Raw genomic sequence first — 15,340 nt, 5'->3', positions numbered from 1 at the left:
TGACAAAAGCAAACAAACACAAATGATGGATGGAATGCGGAACCAATCAAACATTCACCCCCAATCACAGATCTGGGTTTAATCAATCAATTCTTTTGCTCACTATGCCACCCCAGTTTGGATCCAGCCTGTGGAAATCAGTCTTGACCCTGTTCCCCATAGAACAGTCCAGCCCTAACTACAGGCCTGGCTCCTCCCTGGGCCGGAAACAAGCATCCTAGGACTGGTTTCTGGGTATCACTCTTCATCAGCCAGGCTAGCTTGATTCCAGTGGCATAGTGAGCCCGGGTCCCATGTCTGGGCATACCCGGAGCACTTAGGGCAACAAAAGCAAACAAACATAAATGATGAACTGAATGTGAAACAAATCAAACAGTCACCCCCAGTCACAGATCTGGGTTTAATCCATCAATTATTTTGCTCACCATGCCACCCCAGTTTGGACCCAGCCATATGCAAATCAGCCTTGACCCTGTTCCCCATGGGAACAGTCCAGCCCGAACTGCCAGGCCAGGTCCTCCCTTGACCGGAAACAAGCATCCTAGGACCTGTTTCTGGGTATCACCCTTCATCAGCCAGGCTAGCTTGAATCCAGTGGCATAGTGAGCCCGGGACCCCCGTCTGGGCATACTGGGTGCGCTTATGGTGACAAAAGCAAACAAACAAAAATGATGGATGGAATGCAGAACCAATCAAACATTCACCCCCAGTCACAGATTTGGGTTTAATCCATCAATTCTTTTGCTCACTATGCCACACCAGTTTGGATCCAGCCATATGCGAATCAGTCTTGACCCTTTTCCCCATGGGAACAGTCCAGCCCGAACTGCCAGGGCAGGTCCTCCCTGGACCGGAAACAAGCATCCTGGGACCGGTTTCTGGGTATCACCCAGGCTAGCTTGAATCCAGTGGCATAGTGAGCCCAGGACCCACGTCTGGAGATACCCGGCGCACTTAGGGCGACAAAAGTACATAAAGAAGATGGGTGGTTTGGGAATACTTCACAAAACAAGCTGGGTGTAGGAGGGATGCAGCTCCTAGTGATGCTGTATTGTAAAAGTTGCAATGGAATTTCTGACACACCTTGATGTCAACTTTCAAAAGTCCTCACAAAAAGACCGACTTACCTAAATGCCCTATAATAAGCAGATTCTCAGATAGCACCAAGCTCCATAGTCTGATTCATCTGTGCTTTGATTGACCACAGAATGGAAAAACAGTGAACATTTTTGCCCGAAGTCAACTGATCCAGGTTACCCCATCGCACTCTTGTGCTTTTCACCGAGCAGTTGTATGCATTAGACCTAGACTACTTTACCTTGTCTGCAGTACTCACTAGTTGTACCATTAAATGGAGTGCAGACCGGTTCCTTTTTAGATCTTGAAAGTACACTACATGGTTAACACAATTTTCATGATTCGCTAGGAGCTGTAAAAATTGGTTTATTGCCATTGTGCTGTATATCTTTTTCATAGTACGTCTGCAATGTTCTCATGTCTTGGTGCGATTTGTGCAGCATATTATATTCCAGACTTGTGTTAGTTTAGTAAAAACCCTCAAACTTTGTTTGTTTTACAATTCCAAGAGATGGCTTGCTCCAACGTCAACTCGTCAAATCATTTGACAGTGTGCTTACTGTGCACTAATGAGGGGGTTTAAAGACATCTGCAGTCTGGATATATCCAAGGCTTTGTTTTTCCTCTTGTTTGCTAGAAATTGTGATCCAATTTCTCTTGTGGTTGAAGGGCGTTAATGAACACAGCAAATGTCTCCATATGAAGTTGAATGCAATTTACTGTATTTAATGTTCTGAAGATAACACTTTACTTTTGTGTCACGTGCAACGGCTGCAAATCTTAGCAGGAGTGGTGGGCAGGGGGCGAGGGGTGGGAGAATAATAAAATAATTTTAAAAAACATGCCTCTTCCCGTCGCCGCTGCCACCTGCCGCCTTAATTCTCTTCCGGTGTCCCAGCATTCACTGGGACACAAGCACAGGCTCCCCAGCAATCCTGGTGCTTCTTTCATGGAAAACGTAGCATGAAAGCAGTGCCAGGATTAGTCTGAGAGGCATCGCCTGCCATTCAGACACAACCCTGGGGTCTGTGCAGTTTCTCCAGTCCGGCTGTTCAACGCAGCCGGGTTAGAGAAACCAAAGTGCGCATGTGTGTTTGGCTGACCTGGGATGGCCTTCTAAACACACATGTGCACTTAGGTGCACTCTCTCTCTCCCCCCCCACCTCCCGGGGCCCAGCCCGCCCCTCCTTGCACATGCTGCTGGCTGAGCCAGAAGCTGAAAGATAAAACAATAAAGAAATATTGTTTTATCTTTCAGCTCCTGGCTTAGCCAGTTGGGGGGAGCGAGGGGTGGCAACGCTCCTTCGCCATTGTGAACGAGCTGCCCCTGGTCACGTGACAGGCAGTACTACATTTATCCACAGACCACATTATCTTTTTGTACTAGGAATCTCTGATCCAGTGTGCATGTGGAGGGAAATGTGGATGCGTGGAAAAATCAGCCAAAAGGAGAGATATGTAGCACAACGCAGGATGTCCTATTCTAAAGGCTAGCTGAAACACCTTCTTTGTACACCTACGTGAAGACCAGCTTGCAGGCTGGCAGAAGATCCTATGGTGATGCAAGGTAGAGTAGGGGTGTACAGACTACTCGAAAGATCGAATTGAAAAGATGCGGAACTCCATGCCTGTATTAGTATCCTAGGCAAGAGTACAATGGGGCTAAAGTCATTAAAGGTCTAGCACACAAACAATTTGTGTCTCCTTCTGAGGTTCTCCACTTGAGACTGGAAACACTTCAGGTTACTGTGGAGTTAAGTGAAGATTTGGACCAACAGAGCAGGGGAGAAAAGTAAGCTTGATGTGGTGCAGAAGATGGTGTTTGACGAGTGATGCTTCTCTCTGAACTGCCATAGCAGCAGCTGTTTGTTTTTCAGTATAAACAGTCTCCTTAATTATCCACGTTGAAAGCGTGCACGAGAGGTTAGGAACTGTAGGAAGACCATAAATATGGAGTAATGGACCTGCCAGGGACAGCTGAAAAGAGGAGCTAAACATGCTCTCAATATGCAGTTTTGAATGCTGGACACCTACACCCAACCACCCCAAGAACTTAAGAGTTGAAGGAGAAGTTACTTACCCTTGGTAACAATTTTTGTGGTGAATACTCATCTACCTGTAGATTTCTCACCTTTACATATCCAGGGACTGACTGAGTCTGGAATGTGTTGCAATAACCTGCTCTGGTTTGTGGAGCTTGCTCCATCTTCCCCTAGAACTATAGTTTTGTGATGATGTCATTGGAGCCATGAAGCGGGCACCTCAACATACATTTTAATTTGTTTTTCCAACTGTGTCTTTCAAAGCTGGGATGAACACATCTTCAGCATTGTATAGGTGCAGTGTAAGAACTAACTTTGAAGCTTATATTTATGTAAATAAGATATATGTGTATATGTATCAAGAGATATGCATATAAATATGGATATTTACAATTACATGTATAAAAAAGGTCATTCTTTGGACAGTGAGGAGGGAGGCAGTGAGACATCTGCAGGTAGACTGAAAAGCCACCAGAAAGATCATCACTGAAGAAAAGTAACTTTCCTTTTTCATGGATACTTCTACCTGCAGATGTCTTACTTTTCAGTAGATACCCAAGCAGTACTAGTTAGGCGGCAGATCCGAAAGGAAGGCTATACAAGGAAATCCTCTAGTACTTAACAGGCAAAATGGTCATCCTTCCTTACCTCAGAATCGAAACAATAGTGTTTGGTCAGTGTGTGGAGGGATGATCATATTGCTCCATTACATACAGTGCTTAATTTGAGCCGGTGGTTTCCGGTGCTCGCCCGACACTTAATTGAAAACACTGGTACTTCTGATAGTATGTCACATGGTGGCACTGTTTGTCTAATTTAGCGGTTAGCACACCTGTTTTTTTTATTAAAACATGCATTAAAATGACTACTACTTCCCACTGAAGGCATTCTTATAGCTTTGAGGGCCTGGAATAGACGCAATTGTCACATTTCTAGGAGTGTGTTGGTTAGTAGTTGTGTTGGTACTGCAATTGGCAGTGCAGGCAGAGGCAATGGGTGCGGCAAGCTGTAATAACCTTCTGATGAGGGCCTTGGCATTTATTTGTTTTACAAATTAAGCACTGCTAACATATATCCACCACCAGCACTCCGCTCGGCAAGGCAAATGTGGCAGACTTTTCTCTGGTAGAGTGGGCACAGATGGATTCAGGCAACTTCTTTTTTACCATATCATAGCAGATCCTTATGTGTAAGAGAATTAGGCAAGTGATAGTTCTCTACTGGACTGCATTTCCTTTCCTTTTGCCCATATACCTAGAACGAGCTGGTCTTTTGACATGATCTCTTTCATGTGGTTAGTGTAAAACATGTTGTTCCTCCTCCTTTGTTGGTTGTAGCAGGGAATAAAAAGTGTGTAGAGTGATGGATTGGCTGAGTTGAAAGGGAGGCTTTACCTTTGGTAATAAAGCCACCTTAGTTCTCAGTACTAGCTTATCTCGGAACAACATGTAAACGGTGGACCGATACTTAAGGCTTGTTGTTCACTAATGTGACAGGCGGAGTTACCAGCAACCAAAAATAACATTTTAAACATTAAGAACCATAACTGGCAACTGGGTAATTGCTAATACGGAGCCCCCATAAAGATCCATTGAGGAAAATCAAAAGGGGCTGGTGGGACTAGATTTGTCAGTCCCTTCAAAAGCTGAATTATCACAGGCAGCATGAATAAGGATAGGTAATCTGCCAGGCACAAAGATGTTGACAAGGCCACAGTGTATACCTTACTAATAGCACACCCCTGTTGGGCAGCTAAAGACAATGCAATTTGCAGGGTATTAACCAAGCTTGCCTTCAGAAGGTCAGTGTTGTTATTGGAATACCGAAGAACAAACTCTCATCCGCCATAACTGACTGATTTCATCACAGTCCCACAAGCTGATAAGATAATATGTACAACCTCTGGTAGGAGACAAAAAGTACTCAGATGAGCGCTCTTAATCTTCAGGCATGAAGATTGGCAGTCTGAAGATTGGGGTGCAGAATTTGCCTGCCTGATTGAGAGAGTAGATCCACTGTGAGTGGAGGTTGTACTGGGGCACACAGTTAGAGGTGCCAAGGGACTCTGTACCCTTCTCAGCCAGATGAGGGCTCTGTTACTGGCATTTGTCCAGGCACCCCAATCTTCCTTAGAACCTGAGGAATCAAGAGCATGGGAGGAAACTGGTAGTGAAGACGAAAGCCCACTTCAACTGAAACTTCTTCATGATGGCTCCCTACAGCGAATGCTGGAGGGCACAGAACATTGGGCAGTGGTCATTATAGCGAGTAGCAAAAATGCCTATCTGGGCTGTGACCCACTGAATGAACTACTTCCTGGAGGAGATGTCACTCGTGATCCTCAAGACACGGTTGGCTGAGGCTGTTGGCCCTGATGTTAAGTGAGCCAGCCAGGTGGCTGGCAACCAAAACACAGCTCCTGTGGGTGCATCCATGACCAGAGTCCCAGCACTTCTCAAGATAGAAAGTGAGATCCCTCTTCTCCAGCTTGGTGATGTGCCACATCACGGTCTTATTGTTGGTCAAGAACTGGACCGACTTACCGCTATGGGATGAAGGAAGGCCTTGAAGTGAACTGCATCTCCCATAGCTGTAAGAGAATTGATGTATACTTTCTGCAGTCTCTGTATTTAGAACCTTCTGATCTATGGATCCCCTAGGAGTGCACCCCACCCAAGAGTGGACTCATTCATCACTATTGTGGCCACTGCAGAAGGTACAAAAAGACCTCCCATTCAAGAGGTTGTCCTCCACAAGGCCAAATCTGCTGCAGTGTCCTTGGAGATCATGCTGAAGTCTGCTAGATCTTTCTGTTGTTAGAATCACTGCCTTCAAAGGCACCATAATCCACATGCATGACTGACCAAGAGAATGCAGGAAGCCAAGAGACTGAGCAGTGGCAAAACTGTCAAGTCTGGAATCCAGGCTCCCAGTCAAAACATTGGGATCATGTTTCAAATGTCCTGAATCCTCTATGGAGGAGGGAGCACTCTGAGCAGAGTAGTATCCTGTACCTGCTGCTATGAACTGGAGGTGCTTGGTGGGCTCCTGTTGAGACTTGGGTATGCTGAATGAAAATCCTAAGTCTCACAACAGAGATGCAGGTGGTGTGACACCATGTGCTTTGAACCAGCTTCTAGCAGCCAGCTGTCAAGGTAAGAAAACACTGCAATCTTCTGTCATGGCCAGACAACTGTAGGTTTCCGGGTGGTGCTAGGGAAGAGGAGAAAGAACACTGAAGCTGTTTCATTGTGGACTTTTCCCCTGCCTTTGTGCCACTGGATGAGAAGATTGGGCTACTGTTACAGGGAGGTTGATGAGAATTAGCTGTGCATGTAGGAATAGCCACTAGAAAAAGGTCTTGGTCTGCAAGAAGTGCCCCAAAAGGAAGATTGGATCCCTTGCAACCTGGTTATGACTCAGCCTTCCTCTCTTAAGTGGTGTCCGCTTCCTACCCAAAAATAATTCTCCTCATCAATAAGAAAATGTTAGAGTATTTTGGACGTCCTCAGGGACGCCTGCGGAATGGAGCTAGGTGTGCCTCCTTACGGAAACTGAAGAGCTCATTGAACGAGCAATGGAATCAGACATGTGTAATCCTCTATTTGGGTTAAGCATAGCAGCGCGCAAGCACTGCTTTGTCGATGTGTTGGCAGGTATCTGGGCTTTTAACCAAGCCCAGCTCATGCCCATCACTATCACTCGTTTATGGGCTTGCCCTTCAAATATCCTTGGTAAATGCTTTACTTTTGTCCCTCCTTGGGGCGGTTTAGTTACCGTCTTGGACATCTCCCCTATTATATAGCAAGTTGCTCTTCTGCATTACGTTTGACTGCGAGCGAACTTATTTTTCCTTTTGTGTGCTTCTTTACGCTAATGCCGAGGCACTTTGAATCAGCTCACTTATGTGAAACTGTATTACTTACTTTTCATTTTCAATTTATGTGGCAAGAAAAGTCTGGTTAGGAGCTTACAACGCTAATAGCTCTAACTCAAGCAAATGTGAGACCCATTGCATTGCAAATGCTTGTTTATATTGACACACTACATCTTGTCCATCATGGACTACCTCAGCAAAGTAGGATCTGAGGTGTTCAGGTAGACATAGCTGTCATATCTCATATGGGGTGTGTGTAGTAGCAGAGAAGTTCTTCTGTGATAAGGGATAGTAATCTCAATTGTCTGAAGGAAAAAGGTTTCTTAGCCGACTCCCTCTAATTTGTTTGATTCTACATCTGGGGTTCAGTGGGGAAAGGAACTATGGCTTTATTTAGTAGTGGATTAAGCTTGAATAACTAAGCTTTGAGGAGAAGGTTTTAAAAAGAAAGGCCAGATCCTTTGAAGATAGCCTATATCAACATACTAATGCTTGGCTAACCTATGGTGTAGTTGTTGGACGCAACCAGTGTTCCCTTACTGCCTCTGTTAAGGCTTTGTTAAAAGGAAGATGGAGTCTATTAGATGTGTGGACATCTACTGAACATTTGTAAGGATGTTTGGATGATGATCTATGGAGGGAAGAAGGAGCTCTAAGTTTTCTGCAACTTTTTTTTTTAAGCACCAAATGAAAAGTCTTTTCTTGCAGGGCTGTGCTAGGGGCTAGATCTATATCGATATCAGGAGAAGTATCCAGTCCATTGGTTACCTGAAGAGCTGGGAGGTGAGTGCAGCCAATAGAAAGGAATATTAGAAGAGGTTCTTTTATCTGTGCTTGGACCTAATCTTGACCTGACTCCGACTCAAATCAGTCCTGAATAAGTTCCCAATAAATGTCTCATTTTCCCCTCTTCAAGGAGCCTTTGTATCTTCCTTCCTGGCCTCACGTTTTTAGTGGGGGTGAAGCTGGCTTGAGCGATGGCACTTTGCTTATGGCATCAACTAAATGGGGGTCAAACTTGGTGTCAGCCCTGGCATCTGAACAGTAGCCGGGAAGCGAGCCAATGTCAGAATAAAATCCTACCTGTGCCAATGGAACACAAATGCAGCAGCAGAACATTCTGCATCAAAAGGGATCATCGTATGAACCTGTGGGGCCAGGTGGCACACCAAAGGAGAGCTTTTGAAATAGCATCCAACATTGCTTGGACAAGGGAAGCTGGATCAGTTCCTGGTGCCGGAAGCTCACTGCGCAAGAAATTGGGTTGTTGGTTGAGAGAGGTGAACTCCTACTGAGGCAGCAACCACAATCCTTGTCAGGGTGATGTCACAAGCCAAACCAAAATTAACCTTTTCTCAACCCTCTGGTAAGTTGACACAGAGCAGTCATGCTTTACTCAGAGGCTATGAATAACTAATTTAAGCAGCAATTCACACAGTTATAAAGTCCAGTACAACACAAGAAAAATCCAGCACCAATTTAATAAAATTGAGTAACATTTAATACATAATTTAAGATGAAAGCGACAAAAATCCAATCAGTAGAACCAGAAATATGCAATTTAAAAGTTTTCAGTGAAAATAGTACCAAAGACCACAAACAACCACTTCTGGTTATTTGGACACGCTAGACCAGGACAAAGTCACAGGTTCAAGCCGACTGAACTGGAGTGTGGGTCGTCTACATAGTCCCAGTTAGGCCCGCTGAACAAAGTACTTTAAATCCTGGTTGTGGAGCTTTGCGAGATCCTACTTCAAGGATATGTCATGCAACGGTGGTTCCAAGGAGCTGAGAGGCTGTGATGCAAAGACCTGCGGCATTGTTGAGGATGCCGTTGATGAGGGGCTTGCGATGCAAAAACCTGTGTCGTGGATATGCAACGTAGTGGCAGTTTCAAGGAAGCTGTGGGCTAGGATTCAAAGTCCTGCATCAGGGATGTATCTCACAGTGGTTCTGATGCAGAATTTTGCTAGGCTGTTAATGCTGTTGGTCCAGCTGGGACCACAGCTGGGCTGGCAGATCACCTTAAGGCCATCTTCCAAGGGTCCAGAACTTAGGTAGCAGCACTTGGGAGGGCATGACACACAGCTGGCAGAGTAATGTTCCTGGGTACAAGGTTGTTTGAAACTGTTCTGTCCCTGAAGCTCTGAACAGGAGGCCAGCCAACTAGCCCTTAGAGTCACTGAGGTTATTCTGGTTTCAAGATGCAGGTCCAGTCTTTCTCACTCAGGCAGGACAGTAGGACAGTAGGACAGTACGGCAGGGCGGCAGGGCAGCAGAGTGGCAGCCCCCCTTGCAGTAAAGCAGCACAGCAGTCCTTCTTATGAGTCTTGCACAGATTCAGAAGTGTACTGAAAAACTGGGTCTGAGGGTCCATTATTTATGCCTGGTGCCCCGTTGAAAGAAGGATAATGTTCTGGAGGTTTCCACCCCCTCTGAGGTGTCAGACATCCCCTTCCTCCCTTCCCTTCGGACTCTACCGTTAAAGAGGGCTTTATATTGCAATTTTGACACCAAAATCAACCTGTCTACATGCTCCCAAGAGAAAGTTATTACTTATTAAATGTAATAAGGAAGCCCAATGTTATCCTATGGGACAGGTAGGCCCTGCAATAGTGGAAAACAAATGTAAGAGTGTTGGACATCTACTTTTAAGTTTTACATGTCTTAGTAGTCAAACTTTTAAATACACCGTACCCTCCCCTTTTCTGTTCATGGCCTGCTCTAGGGGGGACTTATATATATTAAAGAGGAAGGTGTGGGCCTGGAAAAAGGTTTACTTTGCCAAGTCTAAATGACAGTTTAAAACTGCACACAGAAGCTACAATGGCGCATGTTTTACTGGGATACTTAAGTGGGTGGTACAATCAGTACTGCAGTCCCACTAGTAGCACTTAATTTACAGGCCCTGAGTAAACCAGGTACCATTTTCCTACGGACTTACAAGTAAATTAAATGTGGCAGTTGGGTAGAAGACAGTTCTCCCATGTTTGGAGAAGAGGGCACAAGCACTTTAGCACTGGTTAGCAATACTAACATGCACAGAGTCCTAAGGCCAAGAAAAACGTGATCAGCAAAAATACGAGGTGGTGAAGGCAAGGCGTTTTGGTGAAGACCACCCTAAGGCTGACAGGTCTAATGCATGTAATGCTGGCATGAGTACTGACAAAGGCGGAGACAGCTATAAAGAGTCTGGCCTATCTTTCCATTATTGCTTAGGATTCTTTGTACATTCAATATCACTCCTCAACTAGTCATGTCTTGACCCAAGACACCATAGAAAGTCATTGTGTGAATCTGTAGTGGACATTTGTCTATCACATTTTTGACATGGGCTTCAACTCTTATTTCTTATGGAGTCGCATTGTAACATGCACTGCAACAAATTTCTTTCCTCACGTGAGCTGAAGAGAGGAGCTCTGAACCTGCATTAGAAGACACAGAAAAAACAGAACCTGTGTTGAGTTGCCAACATAGCTATTTCATGGCTATAGTGATGTCACAGAAACTCCACTTCAGGAGTCGAGATGAAGTCAACATCACCTACCGGTGGCAGATAGCTATCGCAAATGTTTCCGGATCCAGTCTGCACTTGGGATATTGAAAGGTGAGTAATCTACAGGTGAAAGTATTCTCAGAGTGTTATGAGGGTTTTGTAGTGCTTTCTACCATTAGAATGCACATTAATCTGGGAACCATTGATCTAGGATTCCAGTCAATCAGCTGGATGTGCTTTTTTGATTATGCATAGTAGTGGAGATATATTAAATATCGAGTCTATTAATGATTTGTGTTGGTTAATGTGAAAGTAAAATGGGGTTGATCCTTGTAAAGATCTTTGTGTATTTCACTATGAGTTTGTATGGTTGTGCCGTTTTTCACTTAGTTGGATGGCTGGTTGGTGGTCCATGGCCTAGCCTGTGAAGATTATTTGCTAGATAACATAGCTAGGTAGGCGAGTAGCTACGATGTAACGCTGGGCCCATGAGGCTATGGCAGCGGCATAACATCAGCCCTCTCAGTCCCCGTGGTGTGGGGAGGGGCCGAGCTCCAGGGGGCCCCTTCAGCACATTACACTGTGCACGGGCAGCCGGCCCCTGGCCTGAGAGCTTCTAACTGGGTCTAAGGGGGGGGCTCAATGTACTTTGCGGTGGGGTGGCCACGTTTCGTTACACCACTCAACTATGGTATATATAATCAAACCCTATCTGACTGATCTATGTCGTGGTGTGGAGGATTGCTGATGAGTTGGCAGGCATTTGCAAACTGAATGATTTTGATGCTCTGCTGAATAAACCCAAATTATAAATGTAATTTAATATGTGTGAAAGGTGTCACTGAGTGTCCAATGATATCTGACTATGGCACATCAGAAGTGTGTTAGTAGCTTATGCTGAGGCCTGTTTGTGTACTAATTCTGAACTTTTGTGGTGTGACTCTCTTGTAGGTAATGCTTAGTGATAACTCACTAAGGAGCAAATTGTAGGCAAATATTTATCTGAACAGGAAGGAGTAAAAAGGCAACACCACACGCTAGGCTGGTGGTTAGGGTGAGGGAAATGGGAACAAAGGTTATGTATGTAGCAAACATACAAACAGGCTATAATTCACAACTTTTTTTTTACAGATGGAAGTCTTCAACACATCTTATAAAAGTCATAACTATCGTCCGTGCATTTTTCTCATGATTTACAAATTGCAAAATAAATATTGAAGTGTGGGAAATCCATCTATGTAACTGACTCACTCATAACAAAATAAACATAGTTAGAAACTTAAGATGCAGTATTGATTTCTGCGGTGGCAGAGACAAGTCATCCAAAGTGATAAGCTCCCTTTTAATTCCAACTTTTTAGGTTTACAAGAAATGTAAATTAATTTTCTAATCTTTATAGTCATTTAAGTCACATCAGAAGGATCCAGTACTGCAAGCTGCAGAAGTGGACTAATAGCACACTTCATAAGGCCACTGTTAGGAATCTGAAACCTGTTGGGGGAAGTATGTCCAAACGGGCTGAACAACGAAATTAATAGTTCGAATAGAAACATTTCAAATGTACTACTCCCTTATCTGTGCTTTCTGAAGAATTGTAAGCTGCTCACATGTACGCCAAAGGAAACAAATGTAAGGGGTTATTTATTCCTGAATTCAGTCCACTAACACCAACTTGAAAAAACATTAACATCATGAAACAGAGATGCAGTGAATACAAAACTTGAATATGCCTCAGTCAACCATGTCTATATCTGCATAAAAAGTACTAGACCATCAGCCTGTTAGTTTAATGCAGAATCCGACAAAAGTGTAGAAATGCTTCAGAAGTAGTCTGACGAGGTTGGGGCCATCAGCCTAGGTGATTTTCTTTCGTTTTTTATTATTCTTTTGTTTTAAGACGGCCCTATCCTTTGCAGTATGGTCTGAGGGAGAGGAGACAGCACATAATTAATTAGCTCGCTCCTTTCTAGGGGTTTTGCGCCTATTTTTCGAGACTGTGGGAAACTTTAGCTGAAGACCCCTCAGGCCCACTCAAAAGTGAAATATCAAATAAATATACATACAGGGATACTCTCACCAATTCGGGTTGCTTTGGCTTTATTTTAGAGTAACATTCACCCCCGTCCCTGGGAGTGATGTTTTGAATGTGGCACAGCCCTGAAAATGAGTTCCCGTACTTTGTAGGGCAGCCTCCTCTCGTTACCAAAACATGTTACGATTCTCGCTTTCTAGAATGTGAACATAGTACTTCTGGATCTACATAATGGTAAATAACAAATTTATATTTCTATATTTTTATTCATTGAAAAATCTTTAAGTGGACGTAACGATTACGTCCTCAGCTGGATGCCTCGCCCAGCAAGGTTGGAATAACGAGTTGATCATTCTGTCTGCAGCCATGGACTGAGGTGACTTGTCGGGTTGGTTTCAAGGTAGGGGGGAGGGGTCTTCCTACCTTGTCCCTGCCATCCCTGTCGCCTAGGGGTGTCCTTAGCCCTGAAAAGAAGGGGGTAGGCAGCCTCTGCTTAACAGCCATGCAGTTTCCCGATGGTAGAATTCCCACCCTTTGCGAAAGAGGGAATTCCCGTGACAGAGAAATGTCATTTGTGGCTGCCGAGCAGGAGTGATTTACACAGGGAGGCTCGCAGCTGTGAGAAGCAGTGAGAACGTGTCCTCCCTTTGTAAAATATTGTGCTTAACATTTGCACTTTACGTAGCTGAAGGAGAATTTTAAGTATCTGACAGAGTATGCGAAATGCAGTTCTTTTGTAGGCCTCTGTATCGAAAACAAGGCATGGCGCCCTTTCTGTAGTGGCCATGTCCTGGGCTTAATTAAATGGCCCACCTGCGGATACCCCGCTTGGTGTATGCCCTCCTGCACTGTGATCTGCTGGCCGCACGCAGGGGAATTGGGCAGGAAGGACCTTTAGCCATGTCCTTTGTCCTTTCTTGCCTGCACAACAGAGGACATTGCAGTCAGTGGTAAGGGGTAAGAAAAGGGTATGTGAATGCCAGTGCTTAATTTGTAAAGAAAAAGGTGCTGGTGCCCAAAGCCCTCCTCTTAAACTTGCGGCTGCTGCAGTTAAATGTGCGAGCACTGAATACTGAGGCAGCGTAATCCTGAAGGCATCTCAGGCCTCTTTAATCCATTTACAGCCACTCCCTGACCCTTCAGCTCACTGTTGAAGCTTTCTGCTTTCTCCCTTTGTGACGCTTTTTCATTTTTCCCTTCATCCGTTTTTCTAATATGTGTCTTATGCTCACAGCAAATGCTTGAGGCAGAAGAATAAGCCCCGGCCCTCAAAAATAAGTGCCGGTGCTCAGCACCGGAAACAACAAGCACAAATTAAGCACTGGTGAATTCCCACATTTATATACTTTATGTGGTTGTTCAAAAACTTCCAGGGGGTTCCCATCATGGAACGCCAACACCGCACGTTGGAGGAGATTCAAGGCCACATTCAGGGTCTGATTTGAGAAAAGTGGTGCTGCATCTAGTGCAGCGCCACCTTTCTTGCTCCCCCCTACCGCCACCATGTGTGCGTCGTATTTAATATGTGGCACACCATGGTGCAGGGTAGGGGCAATAGCGTCGACGTTTTTGACACTATTGATGTACTGTGTACGATTAGCACCAAACTTTTGGCGCTAATCCTGCACAGTACATAGGGGCCCATTGAAAGCAGTGGTGTGCCCCCTTTTAACACCTGCTGTGTGCAGGTATTAAAAGTAGCTGCAAATAATGACGCAGTGGAATCTCTTCGATTCCATTGAGCCATTTTTGCGGTCCCCCTGCAGGGGAATGCCCCCCTTGCACACATTATGCCTGGCGCAGGCATAATGTGGGGCAAGGGGTTACAAAGTGGTGCAATGCACACATTGCGCCACTTTGTAAATATGGCACAGCGATTTTGGCCTCGTTGGGCCACATTAGCATTTTAAAAAATGCCACTAATGTGGCTAAAGGAGGCGCTAGGCCCTCTTAAATATGGGCCTTAAAATTTGGCAGAATGTATGCTTGTCCACCAGGATGGTGGAGATCAATATCTCCTCCACCTCATTACCTCTGCCACCTTATTACCTCCACCATCATGGCAGATTATTGCCGCCATGTTTAGAGATTTCCTCTTGCTTGACAGCTGAGCGACCGTCATTCAGCACTTAGGAGTCTTTTTTGTTTTACAAGGTTTATTTTTGTGAAACAAAAAAACTAATGACTGACGCCATGAGAGTTTTCTCCCAGGGTGTAGGGTCATTGTTTTTGTTCAGGAACACCAGATTTTCACTAGCAGTTCCGGAAAAAATAAAAGTATATCACATCATCCGTTCTTAATAAGGTGGGTCCACCATACTTACCCTTGATTGCTGCAAGTCCATCAGGCCTTTGGTGGAAGGTATCTACTGATAGGGCAAGTGGGGGCACAGAAACATGATGGTCTGTTTGATGCACAGGGTACTCGTTCACCAAAGTTTAAATGGTGATACCCTTATTCACTTGGAATGCCCTGTGTGAATAAATACTTTGATTGTAACGCTCACTTTTGTGAATTACAAAAGTAATTTTCCAAGAGTCTATTTCCACGTTGGATGGATTGAAAGTAGGGTGGTGCAAAATTGTGTTTAGGGGTAATTAACCACACCTACATAGGTGGTTGAAAATGTGTAATTTCAACATCACTTGCCACGTTTTGTACTTAAAATAAATAAATAAAACAGGTAATTTCTTCACGTGACTCAGTGTTGAAAATTCTGAGCCAGCCTGGAAGTTCCATTGAAGGCTCATTTGAAGCTTCAAGCCCAGTCAGGGCTCCAGGAGGCAGGATACATTCTCTCGAATGTCTTCCTCTG

At 44.6% G+C, this 15,340-nt stretch overlaps 1 protein-coding gene across 1 annotated transcript in view; it reads left to right on the top strand.

Annotated features, from left to right (window-relative positions):
- The window catches only part of LOC138287148 (potassium voltage-gated channel subfamily KQT member 1-like), a 750,297-nt gene that overhangs the window by 603,378 nt on the left and 131,579 nt on the right, over positions 1 to 15,340 (top strand). The window contains exon 11 of the mRNA XM_069227507.1: positions 5,253 to 5,470. Within this exon, the coding sequence (XP_069083608.1) occupies positions 5,253 to 5,470 (218 nt within the window). The remainder of the gene's footprint in view (positions 1 to 5,252; positions 5,471 to 15,340) is intronic.

Source organism: Pleurodeles waltl, chromosome 4_1 (assembly GCF_031143425.1).
Source record: "Pleurodeles waltl isolate 20211129_DDA chromosome 4_1, aPleWal1.hap1.20221129, whole genome shotgun sequence".
NCBI classification, from domain to species: domain Eukaryota; kingdom Metazoa; phylum Chordata; class Amphibia; order Caudata; family Salamandridae; genus Pleurodeles; species Pleurodeles waltl.
This window is presented reverse-complemented; position numbering and strand designations above follow the sequence as displayed.